This window comes from Nematostella vectensis, chromosome 9 (assembly GCF_932526225.1).
Source record: "Nematostella vectensis chromosome 9, jaNemVect1.1, whole genome shotgun sequence".
Taxonomy (NCBI): Eukaryota; Metazoa; Cnidaria; class Anthozoa; order Actiniaria; family Edwardsiidae; genus Nematostella; species Nematostella vectensis.
The window spans coordinates 11,537,120-11,555,712 of NC_064042.1; the positions used below are offsets into that span (position 1 = coordinate 11,537,120).

Genomic DNA, 18,593 nt, shown 5'->3' on the forward strand with positions numbered 1-18,593 from the left:
ACACGAATTCTAGTGGAAAGGAGCTCTAATGTTGCTATTTAGGTTTTTTATTGTTAAAACAATAATGACTAATATTTCACGGTGGGGTATGCCCCCGGACTCCCTATATACAATACTATATATTCCCCTTGAAAATGGGCTTGTAATCAACACTGCTCCTGAATTGATGATTTTTAAATGCCAGCTCAGCTGCCCTCGTGTTGCATGGGCGTGGGGGTCTCCCCTTAGCATGTCCCGTTTTCTCAATATTTCCACTCGAATACTGTACCTGTGTAGTTTTTTTTACTCCCTTTCGTTAAGTAGTGCAGAAATGGTGGTCAGCACAATCGGGACACATGCTGAAAACAGCGACATTCGGGACATCTCCCAGTAAAAAAAATAAAAATGATTTTTTTTTTGACAAAGTGCCCATTTTGCTTTTTAGAATATCTCGGCACCGTAGCAACAATGCTTTTACAATCATAAAAATGTTTTGTCCTCCTCAGAGAACTAGCCGTACGTAAAGAGTATCTCACGACTAGACTATAATTTTACAATTTTAGTAATAAAGTAACCAATTAGACCGAAAATTTACATGAACGATTCGACAAAGCCCGAATGAAAGTTATCCAGCGGTTAAAGTTATCCGGATGATAGGGGTCGGATAAAATCTTATCCACGTAATAAATGTGAAGAAAAAACAAAATGGCGTCTTGCTTTCAACTTTCTTTTGTCAGAATTTAAAATAATTTTAGACACAGTAAAAGTTGAAACACATGCAAACGACGAATTTTTACAGCTTGTAAAGTTACAATGAACTACGAACTTACATGCAGCTCTGTCAGGAATGGAATTTAACAGGAATTAAACAGGAAGAAGCGAAACACTATCCCCTGTGATCATTCCATGATTTACATGCACTTTGCCTCGATAAACTGTTTGTTTTCTGGCACTTTTAGTAGCTTTTTCAACGGTCGCCATTTTTTTGGAAGGAAAAACAGCGCGAGCTTTGCATATTTACCATGGAAACGGGAAGCCATTTAGTGGTAAATGATGGCTATTCAGCGGATAGTTATCCAGCCTTCTATCCACGCTTTGTGCAACGCTATTTTATCCGCCGGATAAATATTCGCTGGATAGGGATTTTATCCGGCGGTAATTGGATCATTTCTTATTCAGGAAGCTACGAATTCTATGCTTTTTCCATATGATAACTATGACTGCGCATCCCCCTCAGCCAATCCTGAATAGCGAAACATATTTTTGAATTTATGAAGGCAAGAAATGTGAAGCTTGATGACGACGTACGGTGACGTCACCTAATCATTCGAAACAATATATTATTTGTGGATTTACGCCGATGTAAATCTTTTATAAGGTGCCATGAATAAAATCTATCTATCTATCTACGCGCCTGGCCAATAAAAACGCTTCAAATATTTTTATGCCAGAAATTGTCGTTTAAGAATACTGAAATCTGCATTTAAGGAAAACCAATCCATCTGTAAGAAATTACTTTTTGCCATAATTGCAAAAATTAAGGCCATATAAAGAACATCTGTTAAATATGTTAACTAGCGTTTATTCTTACTTTTAAAAAGACAGTTCCCTCTATACAGCACTCTAGCGTTTTGTCTTAATTCAAGGAAGTAATATTTTTTGTGAAAGGTGAAAACTAAGGAAAAGATTTTATATCATTAACAAAACTTTTCTGAAAGTAACGTATTTTAATACATGCTTGAACCCTGCTGTTTCCGAGCTTTTTTTTACAGCTGACTACCTACAAGATGTTAGGTTGGTAAAATATACTTAAAAATAAGCGTTTTCATAGTTCACTGATTTGACTGCAGTTATTCACAGCCTTTTTTCTTTAAAGGTCCGTCAGGCTCTCTAGTAGTAGGGAAATGGCGCAGCTGGCGCAACTTTTTGATCATCCCAAATTTCATTCCAAAATGGCGCAAAAGTCTCCGCGCACCTCCGCCAAGCCTCGCGACCTGCGCATGCGCGAGTTTGCCAAAGATCTCTTGCACGACCACGCCCACCTGTCAATCACTTTGTCACGTGATAGCCACGCCCACCTGTCAATCACTTTGTCACGTGACGACCACGCCCACCTGTCAATCACTTTGTAAAAAAACCTGTCAATCACTTTGTCACGTGACGACCACGCCCACCTGTCAATCATTTTGTAAAAAACCTGTTAATCACTTTGTCACGTGACGGCCACGCCCACCTGTCAATCACTTTGTCACGTGTCGCACCTAGGTGGAGCTCGGGAGGCTAGCCTCTCGGCTTCACATCTAAAAAAAGCTTTTGAAAAGTGGTTTAAAGACATGGCTGGTTTGATAGAAATGGAGAACCTGAAGGTGAAAGATCTGAAAGCCCTCGCCAAGGAGCGGGGTATCCCAAGATATTACTGGATGCGGAGAGACGAGCTCGTCGGGGCGCTGACCAGCACTTCACCACCACCACCACCCCGACGGGTTCCTTTACCCAAACTTGTCAAAGGGCTGCCACGGCCACCCCGCATTACCCCGTCCAACACGTCGGAGAGTATTCTCGACGGCCCGATACCTGAGATTAATGTCCCTATTCTAAAACCCTCCCAACCCCCACGGAGTTCCCGCGTCCAATCACTCAAGCATTTTGCAAACAGGGCGGCCAACTTGATCAAGAGCGAGTTAGACAAGTTTGCGGATTGGATACTATCTTATGTCCCTGAGCCCATCAAAAAGACCGTCAAAGAGGCTGCAGATAAACGGGTCGAACGTCTGAAGGAGAGGATTAAGCGTCTACACGAGGAGGTGGAAGATCGCTTCACACCCAAGGAACAACAGACGGCGTTGAAGGGGTATCTTAAAACCCACGGAATAGCCGGGCAGAGAGGTTACGACCCCAAGACATTCATCGCCAGAATCAAACCGAAAGTCTTAGAGCTCATCAGTCAACAAAAAAAGCCTATCAAAGTGAAGTTTATCTTTACTTGCGGGTTTATAAAAGAGGATCCGGCTACAGCTCAGATCGAAGAAGAACTGGGATATTTTCATACAGAAAAGCCCGAGATTGTGACAGAGTCGACTGATCTCTCTGATTTGTTCGATACGATGACAAATTATTTACTCGGATTAGTTGAGCTGTTCCAGAAGCAAGGCTCCGGATGGCAGTTTGACCAAGTGGAATACTTTGACATCAACATAGATCCCTTTGAACCGCTTTCTGGGTCTTCCTATATTCCGCTGCCGCCGAAGCTAGCGTCTAAGAAGGCGATCATCAATGTTAAGAACGAGAATGATCACGAATGTTTCAAGTGGGCAGTAACCTCTGCTGTGTATCCTAGGGAGAAAGATCCTCAAAGGCTCAGTAAACAAATGATAGAGAACTCTGAGAAATTCGACTGGTCAGGGATAGAGTTCCCCGTCTCACTAAAACAGATCGACAAGTTCGAGAAACAGAACCAGTATACGGTTAATGTGTTTGGATACGAAACCAAAATATATCCATTGAGAATCAGTGAGAAGGATCCAGATAATGCAATCAACTTACTTCTCATCTCGGATGATGAGACGAATCATTACTGCTGGATAAAGAATATGATGAGATTAGTATCTACTCAAATTGATGAGTTTCATCATACTCGTTTTTTATGCTGCAGATGTCTGAACTCGTTTCGGTGCAAACAATCATTAGAAAAACATTCTGAATGCTGCGGCAATCATGAAGCGGTTGGAATAGAGATGCCTAAGATAGATAAGGATGGAAATCTACCCCACATTAAATTCAAAAACTACAACAGAAAAATGCGTGTCCCCTTTGTTGTCTACGCCGACTTTGAGAGCTTCACAGAGAATATAGACACATGCTCCCCAGATGAGAGTAAAAGCTTCACTAAGCAATACCAGAAACACAAACCGTCTGGTTTCTGCTATCTCATCAAGTGTTTCGACGGAGATATATCCCCATCCGAGCTTGTACGATACACAGCCGAATCTCCAGACGAAGATATCCCACAGCTTTTCGTAGAGTCTTTGGAGTCAGACATTAAGAAAATTTACGATAAGTTCAGGTTCCCTAAGAAGGTGAAAATGGCTCCGAAGGACAAAATCGCCTATAACGACGCCACTCACTGCCACATCTGTGAGGGTGAATTAGGGGAAGACAAGGTTTTGGACCATTGCCACCTTACAGGGAAGTACAGAGGCGCTGCTCACAACGAATGCAACTTAGATCACAAAATCCCCAAGTTCTTTCCTGTTATCTTTCACAATCTGTCTGGGTACGACAGTCATCTATTTATCAAGAACCTTGGTACATCGGAAGGTAAAATAAACTGTATACCTAATAACGAGGAAAAGTATATTTCTTTCACAAAACAGATTGTAGTCGACAGTTTCACGAACAAGAAGGGCAACAAGATTGATGTTAAACGTGATATCAGATTTATCGACAGTTTCAGGTTTATGTCGGCCAGTCTCAACAGTCTAGTAGGTAACATGTCAAGGGAGTGCTTCAAAAACCTGGCGGAGTACTATGAGGGGGAGGAGCTCCAGTTGTTGTTGAGGAAGGGTGTTTTCCCTTACGACTGGTTCGACGGCTTTAGCAAGCTCGACGCAACACAGCTCCCACAGAGAGAGGCATTCCACTCCAAACTCAACGACACCGGCATATCGGAGGAGGATCACCTGCACGCGCGGAGAGTGTGGGAGGTCTTTGGGATGGGGACCATGAGGGATTACCACAATCTGTACCTAGAGTCAGATGTGTTGCTTTTAGCTGACGTTTTCGAGAACTTTAGGGACGTTTGTCTCAAGAATTACGGTCTGGACCCCGCTTGGTACTACACAGCGCCAGGGTTGGCTTGGGATGCAGCGTTGAAGACCACCAAGGTGAGGCTAGAGCTTCTAACGGACTATGACATGTTGCTCATGATTGAGAAGGGCATCCGTGGGGGTGTCTCCATGATAAGCAACAGACATGGGGAGGCAAATAACCCTTACATGAAGGAGTATGACCCTGACCTACCCACAAAATATATCACCTACCTTGATGCTAACAATTTGTATGGCTGGGCGATGAGCAACCCTTTACCGACTCACGGTTTCAGGTGGATGGGTGACCAAGAGCTGTCAGGTTGGAGAGACCGCCCATGCATTCTGGAGGTTGACTTGGAGTACCCTCACCACCTACATGACTTACACAACGATTACCCACTAGCCCCGGAATCTATCGGGCTAGGCAATGTGGACAAGTTGGTCCCCAACCTTAACGACAAGACAAAGTACGTTATCCACCATGAGACTCTGAGACTTTATGTGAGTTTTGGGCTAAAAGTCACCAAGATTCACAGGGGTGTCACTTTTGAGGAGTCTGCTTGGCTGGAGCCCTACATTGACTTGAACACCGATCTGAGAGCCAAGGCGACAAACGATTTTGAGAAAGATTTTTTCAAGTTAATGAACAACTCCGTCTTTGGTAAGACTATGGAGAACATTAGGAACAGGGTGGACATTCGGTTGGTGACGGACGAGAAGCAGGCCAAGAAGCTCATATCAAAGCCGAACTATCAACATCGCACCATCTTTTGCGAGAATCTAGCCGCCATCCACATGAAGAAGACAAAGCTGATCTTCAACAAGCCTGTCTACTTGGGCATGTCCATTCTGGACCTGAGTAAGACGCTCATGTACGATTTCCACTACAACTTCGTCAAGCCCAAGTACGGTGAGGATGCAAAGCTCTTATTCACTGATACTGACAGCCTGATGTATGAGATCGAGACGAAAGACTTTTACGAGGACATCAGCGGGGATGTGAGGTCCACGTTCGACACCAGCAACTTTCCGAAGGGTCACCCATCTGGTATTGAGGTGGGTGTGAACAAGAAAGTCATCGGAATGTTTAAAGATGAGGCTGGGGGTCAGCAAATCACAGAATTTGTAGGACTGAGGGCCAAACTTTACTCGTACAAGATGGATGAAGGTAAAGAAGAAAAGAAATGCAAGGGCGTCAAGAGAGCAGTCGTCAAGAAGAGCATCGGTTTCGATGACTACAAGGATTGCTTATTTGGTAAGAAACCTCAGATGAGACTTATGAATGTCATCAGAAGTCATAAGCATGATGTTTACACTGAAACGGTGAACAAGGTCGCTCTATCTCATGAGGATGATAAACGGGTCATCTGTGATGATGGTATTCACACCTTCGCTCACGGTCATTTCAGAACGCTATTAGGTGGTGGCTCAGTATCTTCAGGGACGACTTGAAGTTCTTCCCTAACGAACGACCTCCTTGGAGCGCCTTCGGAGAGGTAGTACAACACAGGCTGTCCAACTGAAACAACACTGCGTGATAGATCAAACACTTTTAAACTCCAAATAGGATCTGTGGCTCGTCTGCGTTCACCTCCTTCCTCTTCTCCAGGAGCTAACAGATATCTAACTCTAACCCCTGGTGGTAGTCTAACTTCATCAAGTCCAACAGGCCGCTTATACGTTGGAGGGTCAATATCAACCTCTTTCAAACCAATAGATTTTGCAGGCTCTTTGCCAGTAATTCTTATGGGTTGACTATTCAGAGTTTTCAAAACATCTGGCAATCGTTTCACCCAAACTCTAGACCGATCATCGCTAATCATTTCTTGAGCATACTGATGAGAAAACAACCTCTCCGCCAGTGTTCTATTGGCGCGTTCGACAAAAGCCTGTGCGCGATGGTTCCCAGCTTCGCTTCGCTGGATGGTAACCCCCTTCTTTTTCATAATCTTCGTTACCTCTCCCCTAAATTCTGTCCCCGGGTCGACAATCACCGTATGAGGCCATTTAAGTTTTCTGGAGTATATCTTTTCAAACCCTCTAGCAATTCCACTCGAATCCTTGGTAGTCAGTGCTTCTGCATCTTTATATCTCGAGGCAATATCAATCACGACCAACGCGTAACGGTAGGTTTTTCTGCCTACGTTATCGTGGGGCATAAACAACAGATCGGCTTGGTGAATCTGATTAGGTTTATTCACAGTCCAATGCGGTCTGGGGACATACTTTGGGGCTGGGAGGTAGATCTGCCACAACGCCTGTTTTTCAAGCCACCTCTTAGCCTCGGCTTCACTGACTTTAGCGACACTAGCTAACTTAGAAATAGCTGAATACCCTTTCCAGTATCCATCGGTGGAATAGTATATTTTTGATAACCTGCTTTCGTTACTCATTTAAAGATTATCTCTCTTTTCTTAAAATAAAAGATGGCACAAGCGATATCAGAAAAAATTAACCCAAACAGGATCCCACGGGAACCCTTCGGCCTGAAAGCGGAATCGTCGCTGAATCGGATTACATTCAATCCCTCATCAGCAAGTCCTGGAGAAACCCTCTATATAAATATTCCAAAACTTGCTGAAAATGTAGTGATTGTTCCAGGTAGTGTATCCTTACTATTTGACTTAGACGTCGCAGGACACGCGAATAATACTCTCGTCAACAACGTTGGTCGGAACCTAGTGTCAAGGCTCAAGATTCTTTTCGGTGGAGAAACACTACAGGATACTCAAAGATACGATCTCTTCCAAACCTATCACGACTTATACTTACAAGCTGAAGATCGTGAGGATAGAATAAAACAAGGTATCTCCTCTGAAAACATGAGGAAGCTCAGGACAAATGCAGGTGACAAAGCGACATCAGATGCTAAGGAAGTAGCTCTTGCAGCAGTTCACAACACCAAGTACTGCATTCCACTCGACCATCCTATTCTCGGCGAGCATGGGGTCTTTTATCCAAAGGCGTTACCTCATCCGCTAATCTTTGAAATTACTCTAGCCCCAGTTTCCGACGTCGTTGTTTATGCTGACACGGTCAAGACTCCAACGTACACAATCACAAACCTCGAGTTGGAATATGCTTGCATCTCAAGTGAATACTTGGCTCGTGAGGCGTTGTCGGCTTATCAGGTTGGTAGAGGATTCTTTTACGAGAACGTCATTCTCCACAAAACGTTCACCATCTCCAAACCTAATGATGGTGTCATAAACGAGCACATTAATCTGCCGAGGAGGTCAATGACAGGGATATTGTGCCTGTTCACAGAGAGCTACACCGGAGGAGCAAGGGATTCCGAAAAGTTTGTCAATCCAAGCATCACATCGATCAACATTAATGTGGATGGCATGCCAAACCGTCTCTACTCCAAGGGGATGACACCGCCGGACCTCTGGGAGTCGGTAAAGAAACGTTTCGGTAGAGAGGGTGTTAAGCAAAAGGATTTTTACGCTAATAACAAGTTTGCTCTGTGGGTCGACTTGAGGGCACATCCAGATAACAGCATTCACGGAGGAGGTCTGGTCTTGAACAACACGCGGGACGGAGTAAAACTAGAAATGAAACGGAAAGTTGGAGGAACGGGAAACATCACCTGCTACATGTTTGTAGTAGCCGACGCGTTGATGGAGGTTATGAACTCGAATTTGAGAGCAATCATGTATTAAAAAGGACTTGTGTGATAATACAAAAAGAATGGAAGAATTACGGGAAAAAGTTCCTTTTCATTGTATTATCACAGGACCTACTAATTGTGGGAAGACAAAGTACCTCACGGAACAGCTCCGAGGGCCGTTCCGGCATGTGTTTGAATACATTGTGTTGATTTGTCCGACTTATGCGAAAAACAAGTCCTATCGTAGATTTGCTCACGGAGATAAACGTTTCTTGGTATTATCGCCGGATGCTAGTAACACCGATGAGATTAACGAGTTACTAACAGATTGTGCGGTGCTATTTTCTGGTACAAATACGTTACTCGTTTTGGATGACTGTGCTGTATCGAAAGATCTAAAGCAACGCTCGAACAAGTTTATCAATCTAGCGTTCTCAGGGAGACACGAAGGATTATCAGTGTGGGTATTGACGCAACAATTAACATCCATAGCAAAGCCCTTCCGTGATAACGTCGCCTGTGTGGTTACATTCCATAATCCATCTCAAATCGGTACCAAAACACTGTTTGAAGATTATGGGGGTGACTTAGACGTCGAGACTCGTAAAAAGTTTGTAGAACTGCTGAAAACTGAAAAGTATTCCAGACTCTGTTTCTGCCTACGACATCCATTCCAACGTTATTTGGAGATTCCTGCCACGCGGTGAGAGCTCGAGGGGCTGACCCCTCGAAGTGGTTTAAAAACATCTTGGTCTACTTACAAAATAAGATGGCAAGCATTGAGGATTATATGGAAGAGGAGCCTAAGTCTAAGGGGAGCTCGAAGGGTGAGCCTCTCGAAGACGATGTTGAAGTCAAACGAGAATCGCTGGCTATTCTCGCATCTCTTGGGACTACGAAGGAATTTCTTGGTGTCGGTATGAGTCTTGGTGATATCAAGAAGCTCCCGGCGAAAGACGTCGAGAAATACTTTGTCCGCTACCAGACTGTCTTAGGCAAGCAAGTTACTGATGGATTAGTAGAATCAGCACTTCAAGTAGTGTCTCAAGTCATTTCCTATGTGGTTCCTATAGATGACACCGAAGAGCTTAGCAAAGACTTACAGAACGACGAGTTGGTTAAACGCGAATTGTCAAACTTTGCAGGTCTCTTGGTACTGAAGGGAGGAAGGATGGTAGCACTTGCTAGCGGTCTCTTCCGAGTCGCTAAGCATGTTAGACTAACACCACAGGAGACTTCCAACAAACTTCAAGAAGTTTCGAGCACGACTGAGCAAGCTCTTGAGCACACCTGAGCACACCTAAGCAAGCTCTTGAGCACACCTGAGCAAGCTCTTGAGCACACCTGAGCAAGCTCTTAAGCATGATGTGATTTAAAGATTCTTTATTCAGTGAGTAAAGAATCATGTCTGACGAAAATCAAGAGGTTGAGCAAATCACAAAGGACCCTCCCCCCAGGAAGAAGAGTGCCGCTAAGGAGAAAGATCCTATAAAAGTCGCTTCTGGTAAGAGAGTTGCCGAATATAATAGGAGGTGTAGAGAAGCACTTGCTAGGGAGATGAAACGCGAGGCGGAGGCGAGTTCAGAAGACGCTGCACGAGCAGAGACACCCCACCAAGAGGGAGCTCGAGGGGATAGCCTCTCGGACGCTTGGATTCCAGAGCTATCGTTTACAACTGTACTGGCTCTAGTTGGAATAGGGCTCACCGCATTGGATATGTATATGCGTTTTTACAAAAAGACGCCCAAGATCAACGCCAACGAGACTGAAACTTTCGAGAGGCCTGCCGCTCGAGGGGCTAGCCTCCCGAACGCGACGCCAAAAATAGGAATGTTGTGATTTAAAGATTATCTGAATCTGTAATAAATAAAATCATGTCAACTGAAAACAAACTTGTGAAAACGATCACCGACTCAGCAGTCATCATCGGATTAGCCGCCGGTATGGGTTATGTTGCTAAAAAGGCTATGAAAGAGTCATTCATCAGCGACCCTTCGTCAAGTGTTACAAACTACGCTAAATGGGTTGCTGTCCTGTCCGGTAGTATGTATCTGAAAGATTATCTGGAAACACAAAAGATTTTGCCAAAACCGCTGTAGGCGACTTAAAGATCTTATAGATTGATTAATAAATGGCGAGTATAGCATTTATGATTGGTGGAGCTATTCTTAATGCGACGGCATTCGTTGGAGGGAGTTACCTAGCGAGATACTTATCTTCTGACGCTACTCATGTTGATAAAGAAAAAATAAGACATGATAAAGCGCTTGAAAAGTATCAACAAGCAATGGGTGATTGGCAGAAAAAAAGACAGGAATACCAGGATTGGTTGACTGAACAATACAACGATAAAGTTCGTGCGGATGAGAACGATAAAGAGACGGATGAGGCTTTCAAACTATACGCTCAAACACATCCAGATTTTGATTTGAAAGAGCCCGAGCTCTCTGATTACTACAGACCAAGTAGCAACCAAAAGATGGGAGAGATGGCATATGTTGGAGGTGGAATGTTAGCTCTTGGCTATGTAGCGAGTAGGTGGATATGAGCCGGCGCGACTTAAAGATTTCTTATTTTCAAACAAAATAAGAAATGGATATAGATTTTGATCCCACAACAGAAGAAGGTAGAGAAGATTTGAATACTACTGTAGACGAAGATTATGACTCTCTTATTCCAAACGATGGTGAGGGAAGAGAATCATGGAATGAAAGGATTTCAAACAGATTTGGTAGAGGTGCAAGCTATGTGAGTAGGAGGTTGACTGACTTATGGAAAACACGAAACCCCGGAAGGGCTGTCCCCGAGTACATGGAGTTACAGAATATGGGAGGTTCTCCTTCAACGGACACACTTAGGGTAGACCTTTTGTTATCGAAATATCCAGATCTTGATGAAAATTTAGTTCAGATTTCAACGGATGAAAGAGGAAAACAATTCATTTCCTTCTATTCTGCGAGAAAAGGTGGTTGGACTATACCAGAAAGGTTGTATAATGAGGATAGAACGGTGCGGAAGAGTGTTGACGACAAAATCAGATCCGGAAAGTACAAGCAAATTCAGATTCAACTCGATGAACTAGACGCTACAGGTAATACACTCAGAGAAGAAGAAGAGAGAAACACCGAGCAAATGAGAAAAAATAATGAGGAACGAAGTGAAACAACTAACCAAGAAAGACTAAGAGCTATAGATCGTAAAAATGAAGAGCTCAGCGAAAGAAATTCTGTCATAGATGAGACTTTGGAAGAGAATCAATTGGAGAGAGAAAATCTTGAAGAGAGAATGTCGTTGAAAGATCGTGTCAAAGCGATTTTTAAGAAATACGGATTTACAGTCGCTGCTGTCGTTACCGCTGTGGGCGTTGTTATCGGTGTTATTGTCTCTAACCTGAAGACGGGTTTGACAAGTGTTGCAAAAGGCGTTGGAGACGGTCTTAAAACAATAGGCAAGAAACTAGGAGAAATACTCCCAGGAATGGTTGGTGCGATAGCCAGTTTCATCTTTAGAACGGCGGGTGAAGTCGTTGGCTTTTTGGCTAAAAACGCATGGCTTCTCATCGTCGCTGTCGTCCTGTATTTCGTAGAACGATTTAAAAGGAGACGGAAATCATAACAAATGGTATTACTCTACATTGAAGGGAACGTTGGTGACTTTACCGTCTATTTAGAACACCCTATTGAAAAGCCGCGGTTTATCGCGCTGCGAGGATGTGCGTTTCATAATCGTTGTAACAGTCTCTCAAGCGAGGGAACGGTCTCCGACGGTGAGAACATTATCCTCAGGATCCCCGCGGGGCAGTATACGATCGAGACGCTAAAACGTCAAATAGATGGGGGTATGCGTCTTGGTGAAAAGTCAGTCTCTATTAGAGACTCGTCACTCGAAGTTCATCGGAACGTCGTGTTGAATGAGCCGCTCGCCTGCCTGTTAGGACTCAAGACCAGGGAGCTGGAAGCAAACACTCGCCACGAGATAAAGATGATAGGTCACGAGGCTATTTTTATCCACTGCGATCTTGTGAACGCGTCTGACTCCCTCCAACAAGGGGCGCCCTCACAAATCCTAGCAAGTGTAGAGCTTGATGAAGGAAAGATATACCTCAATCCAAGCGATCCGGTACGGATTAGTACCACATCAGTCGGTTATGTGAGTAGTCTCCGTCTTAGTATAAAGGGCGGTGACGGAAATACAATAGAGCGTGGCCTCTACCCGATACGTCTAATCTTAGAAATCACTTAAAGAATAAACTCTCCCCATAATAAAGCTATGGAAGAGTACAACTCAATCTACCCGAACGTACCCCGAGGGGCCGGCCCCTCGGGTGATAACTTCAGACTCCAAAAGACCCACGATGTTTTGGGAAGTTTGGAGCAAGAAGTTAAACATTACGAGAACGTGAGGAAAAAGTATAAACGAGGGCAGAGCGTGTTTTCAAAGTTAAGTGTGGTCTTAGGACTCATATCTGTCATTCTTGGGTCTAGTGGTTTGGGGACTTCTCTGTCGGGTTTTGGTATCATCGTCGGAGTCCCGTTAGGCGCTCTGGCTGGTGTTTTTGGTCTCACCTCTGTAGGCTGTGCGGCGGTTTCTAAACGGCTGTCGCAAAAAGTCTCCAAGCACGACCAAACAGCGGCGATGGCAAAGGCAAAAGTAAATAGCATACGCGACCTGGTCTCTAAAGCTTTAAAAGACAACAAAATATCAGACGAAGAGTTCTCTTTAATCTTGAACGAGTTGGACAAGTTTGAGGCTCTAAAGCTCCAGATCCGTCAAAAGTCGGTAAGAGAGGACGAAAAAAACGTAAACATTACCAAGCTGAGGGAAACAGTAAGAGAAGAGATTTTGAAAGACCTGGCGAGTCGACCCGCTCGGTGAAATTTCTGTACGAGAGAACCCCCGTCGGATGGATCTATGAATTGAGATGCGTAAAGGACTGATTTAAAAACATCTTATATGTCATATAAGATGAAGTTTACAGAATTTGTGAAAAGGTACCCTTACTATTCACGCTTTAGGTTCTCTGCCGACGAGCACGGCAATGTGCAATTCGTTTTCAACGGGGACGAATACGATCCATTCGACAAGAATGGGAATCTAGTCAAAACGTTATATCACTTCCCTGGTAATAGCTGGAAACCTGAGAATATCCAGGATTTTCTAGTCGCCGACGACACACAAGCATACAAGGAAACGATCCAGCAACTGTTTGGGTTCCCAAAACAATACAGACTAGACGCGCGTGCAGAGTACAAGATATTGCCGTGGGACGAAAACCCTACGAGAAATAATTACGTCTCTTTCGATGTTTTTATAACACCAGAGCTGAAGACACACTTTGTTTTTAGGGACATATTCACTGACAGCGAGCTTGTATTCAGAACAGCAAAGGAGGCTAGTAGGTGGCTCGACGCCCCGAACCTCAGTTATTGGAGTCAAGCCTTAAATTTTGCTATGTTTTGCGCTACTGCTGGATGTGGTGTGACGCGTGACATGATTGACGACTCTCAAGTGGGGTCATTCTACAGGTTTCATATCATTTTCACTATCAGACGACTATTAAATGAGCTACAATGTCCTCTTCCGAAAGATAAGCTCTTTAGTTGGAATAAAAACTTCTACAGCGAAGCAGCTTACCAAAAATTAAGAACAGAGTTCCGAACTGACAGCGATTTCCGGTTCCTTGGGCCGATAAACCATGGGTTGGGAAATGTTTATAACTACGATTATCACGGCTTGTCATCTTCTAACGACAAGTATAAACCCTATGGGACCATTGACCAATTACACGACGAATGGGATGCTGCTAAAAGCGATGACGAACACATGAATCACTTTGAGATCGAGTACCTGAAAGACCCTAGAACCGAGTTTCAGTACGAGTGGTTCTTTCCAGAAAAATCAATGGGACTAACCAAAGCTGGGTTGTCTAGGATAAATCAAAGCATAGAAGCCTTTGTTTATTGTATTCTAGGCGCACAAGTTCAAACCCGATCGTCAATCGTCGGCGATAGCGGTTCAGCCCAAGAAACGAAACAAGTCTTTTCGAAACTCTTTGAAAGCGCAGTGATAGAAAACGATATATCAAAAAGTATACAAAGGTATCAGTTTGCTTTACAACAGGCGAGGCAAAAACTAGACTTGGCTTTCGCCCTCGGTTGTTGGTTGAGCCCATCGTATCTTGTGATAAATGACGACACTTCAATCGCTGGTTATAATAACAAATTACAAAAAGCCACTACTGATATGAAATTGGGGCTAAATCCAATAAATAACGAGATAAAAACGATCCCAAAACATAATATGGGTCATTCAAAGATTTTGTTACCTCATACCGAGTCAGTCACGGCTCACAAACCGAAACCTGAAGCGAAAACAAACCCAAAGCCGGACGTGACTAAACCCTTGAACACGCAGCACGAAAATAACCTTGTCATGATCACAGTCTTCACGGCTGGTTTGGCTTGGTATCTATTCCGGTAGCATGTGAGATGCACGTGTACGGATGTGACGTATTGCAATAAAACAATACCTGTTCACGTGCTAAACAATAGACCGCATACCAGATCTCCCTAACAACCACGAACTCTCGATGTAGACACAAAACCTATTTTCAGAACCGCTCGTTGTTAGGGTGATTAGGAATGTATGTGTTTTGTAACGTGAGACGCGTTACAAAACTGAGTGGGTCAATGTTAATTTCTGTTACACGTTCTGCAATGATGCTTTTGTCTATCGTGTTCGCATATTTGAGACCCTCCGCATAACTTACAAAAGGGTCTCTGTTTGCCGTGTTCACACATCCCTTTCCCCTTGCAGTCTTTACAGACATATCTTGCTCGTCTGTGCTCGCAAATGCTACCGCCGTTACATTCTCTGCACCGCGTTTTTCTCCGGTTGTGAGGGCAGATTTGCGATCCGTGACAATCTTTACAATAATATTTCACTCTGCCATGAAGACACTTATAATCCGTTGTTCGCTTTACGGGGGATACTTTCGGGTCCTTCACCGTTTGGTTCTCCATTTCTATCAAACCGGTCATGTCCTTAAATCACTTTTCAATCCAACACGCGATACCCGCCTTCTAGCCGGTTGGTAGTATGAGGTGTTAAAATCCAATCTACGAACGGTAAACTATCCCATCTTGACCGTTCGAACGTCTCACATCGCGTCCCTAACCTTTCCTCTTCTGCCCACATCATAAGATACATCTGGTAGTCCAACTCGCGAACGAGATCTCTATCAACCACAAAGGTTTTACCTCTAAGAAACGAGGCGAATACATCACCACCCTCGTCAATCAACGGGAAGATTTCACGTCGCGTCTCGGTATCATTCTCACCACCAAACAGTCTGAGGTAAACTAAAAATTTCACTTCGCGCGGGAAATCCTGCACGGTCGGTAAGCCATACTCGTTACGACTCTCGTCTATGGCTTGCTGAATCCCCGTCTCCATCATGAACTCTAATGCTTTCTCTCTGAACCTCGATCCTACACTTAGGCAGTAGGCATGAAACGATTCGCACTCCCTCCTGTGATCTTCATAATCGAAAGATTCTTCGTCGGAGAGCTCTTTGTATCCAATACTCATAATATCCAGGTCACATACGCATAGCTTATCGCTCACTAAAGTTCTCCTACATACTGGACAGGTCGCAGAGCGGAGTCTAAGCACACATTTCAGATGATTTCCATGCCCACATTCTAACTCGGCGCTTGTTTCTTTTTGCACCTCCTCTAAACAGATCGAGCACAGGATGGGTTCTTCGAGACTACCCGATGGTGGTGGTGGTTGCTCTTCAACCATACGTTTAACCGTTTGTTCCTCCATTTTATTAAACTGTTCATGTCTTTAAGCCACTTTTCAATTTTTTTACATCATACACCAAAGCATGTCTCTCACGCCTACCCATCGAAACACTCTTCCAACATTCCCTTCTCTTGCTCATCAAGACACCAATCCCAAAACCTGTCCGGATGCCAAGCTACTGGCATTAGTTCGTCCTCCAGCTTTCTACGGAATCTCACCTTGTGTAGCTTCTCCGGGAGCTCCTCATGCACGAGGCCCCACCTCCACGCTGCACGTAGCACCGCGACAATTTCGTGTAGACCCCAAAACCGCGCGTAACTCATAGGCCCAATGAGATCGGTCGCGCCCCACTCCAAGCACAACCTCACAATCTCGAGGTTGCCAGATTCGGTGGCCGGTGTTATAGCATAGTCCGGGTCAAACTCCCAGAAGTTTTCTCTCAGCAACTCTAGAACCTCAACGTGGCCATTGTACGCCGCCTCGGCGGAGGTCCAACCGACGTTGGCATCGACGCCTAGATCTATCAATAACTTAACAACCCCCACCTGACCTTCCCCCGCCGCAGTACCCATGGCCTCGATCATGGCCTCTTCGTCGTCACAATACTCGTCCATCACCTTCAAAACCTCTACGTGCCCGCCTTTCGCGGCCATGGACGCTGGATATACGAAGTCACAGGCGCCCAACTCACAACACATCTTAACGATCTCGGCGTGCCCATTCTTCGCGGCCTCGGCCATCGGCTTTTCGAAATCCGTCGCACCCCAACTCTTACACAACCTCACGGTCTCGACGCACCCCTCCCCCGCCGCGCGCTCCATGGCGGTGTCAAAGTCTGCGGCTCCCCACCTCGCTAAGGTGGCGGCTTGATCCTCCACGGTGAGATTTGTAAGACTCCCAGCACTTTGCGTATCCATTTTGTTACTACACCCACGTCTTTAAACCAATTTAATCGAATTTTTTTAGACGTGTTAATTCACATCTACTCCAAACTGACAGTTTTCTGGAAATCCTGATTTCTCTGGAAATCGGGAAATATCATACCACACCAGGCGTACCCAGGACTGTGGCCACTTCTTTCGCTTTCCTACTGATGGTTAACTCGGAGATGCCCGTTCTTTCGGAGAATTTTTTAAGTGTAATATCGACCCCCTTTAGCCGTACCCAGTAATAGGTTAAAGCGACCGCAAAGGATTGTGGGCGAGCGCGATTCAACTCAGACGAGCGGTTCTCAGATCTGTAGTAGAGCTGGACCACCTCTCCCTTCTGTGCGGGGGACGCCGAGAATCTATCCATCACATCGCGAATGTGGTCCACGACGGTGGGAGACGTTCCGTGTAGTAAGTAATCTTTAGGCGCGTTAATACTAAAGATTTTTAGACCCTTAAGGCAACTCTTCCTGCTCAATCCAAAAGTCTCCATCAAGGTTTTCGGTGTCTGACACTCACCGGACATCTTGTAGGCGTAGTAGATACACGCAAAGACGATCGCCTTCCGTGGGTCGCCGCGAAAAATCTGGCCTTTCGTCACCTGAGTGTATATCTCGTTAGCTTTGGCTACAATTACCCCGCTAAAACCCATGTTCTCCACATCCTTGTCAATATTTCTATCCTCAGACCTACGTACCTGGACCCGACTTGGATTCGAAGACCGTTTGCCGTCGGAATGTCCGTAAAAACCCCACTCCCTTTCGTGTGCGATCACGCGCTGCATCTGTTCCCCGCACTCTAAGCAACTAGTGACCCCGTCTTCTGTGACTAGGTCGTCATGATTGCAAAGGGTGTTACTACTATCCTCGTCTCCCAAGGAGGCTCTACTAGTCTCGTATTCGGTGAGGGCTCGGTCAAACAGTGCAAATTCCGGCATGAGGGTGGGGACGTTAATCTCAGGCACCGGTCCGCCGGGGATATTGTATGGTGGTGGTGACCGATCTTCAACCGTACGTTCAACTGTTCGTTCCTCCATTTTATTAAACTGTTCATGTCTTTAAACCACTTTTCAAAGGCTTTCTAGATGTGAAGCTGAGAGGCTAGCCCCTCGAGCTCCATCTAGGTGTGATGTGTGTGGTTGCCAAGACTTCCGAAGGGGTCCGCGTGGGGGCGGTGCGGTCTAAAGTCTCCACACCACATTCGTGGACTAGTATCTTACCCATCTTTTTTCGTCATACCGTGGCATGGAGACTAACATCGCTAGAACACCAAGGACAATTGTCGCCGCTCCGGCCACAAACCCAACGGGGTCGAAGCTTCCGTATTCTGAGTCTTCATAGTAATCAGCGTCACAACAGCAGTGTTCAGGCCCCGCATCCGCAGTGTCACTCACATTCACCTCCAGCACCGAACAACCGCCGGCGGTAGCCGCATCGTTTTTGATCTTCACCTCCG

At 45.0% G+C, this 18,593-nt stretch overlaps 2 protein-coding genes across 3 annotated transcripts; one reads left to right on the forward strand and one right to left on the reverse strand.

Moving 5' to 3' along the window:
- The first annotated feature begins 13,353 nt into the window (after window positions 1-13,353).
- On the forward strand, window positions 13,354-16,255 carry LOC125572279. 2 transcript variants are annotated; one of them, XM_048732629.1, is made up of 3 exons: window positions 13,354-15,527; window positions 15,604-15,756; window positions 16,145-16,255. In XM_048732629.1, the coding sequence occupies exon 1, from the start codon at window positions 13,354-13,356 to the stop codon at window positions 14,878-14,880; it is 1,527 nt and encodes a 508-aa protein (XP_048588586.1). In that variant the 3' UTR covers window positions 14,881-15,527; window positions 15,604-15,756; window positions 16,145-16,255. The 2 variants fall into 2 exon arrangements, with proteins under 2 accessions (XP_048588586.1, XP_048588585.1); XM_048732628.1 differs by having other exon boundaries at window positions 13,354-15,756.
- Window positions 16,256-17,247: 992 nt separating this feature from the next.
- LOC125572409 (transcription initiation factor IIB-like) lies at window positions 17,248-18,174 on the reverse strand. Its single transcript, XM_048732907.1, has one exon. It carries the CDS (start codon window positions 18,172-18,174, stop codon window positions 17,248-17,250), a length of 927 nt encoding a protein of 308 aa, XP_048588864.1.
- Window positions 18,175-18,593: the final 419 nt, after the last annotated feature.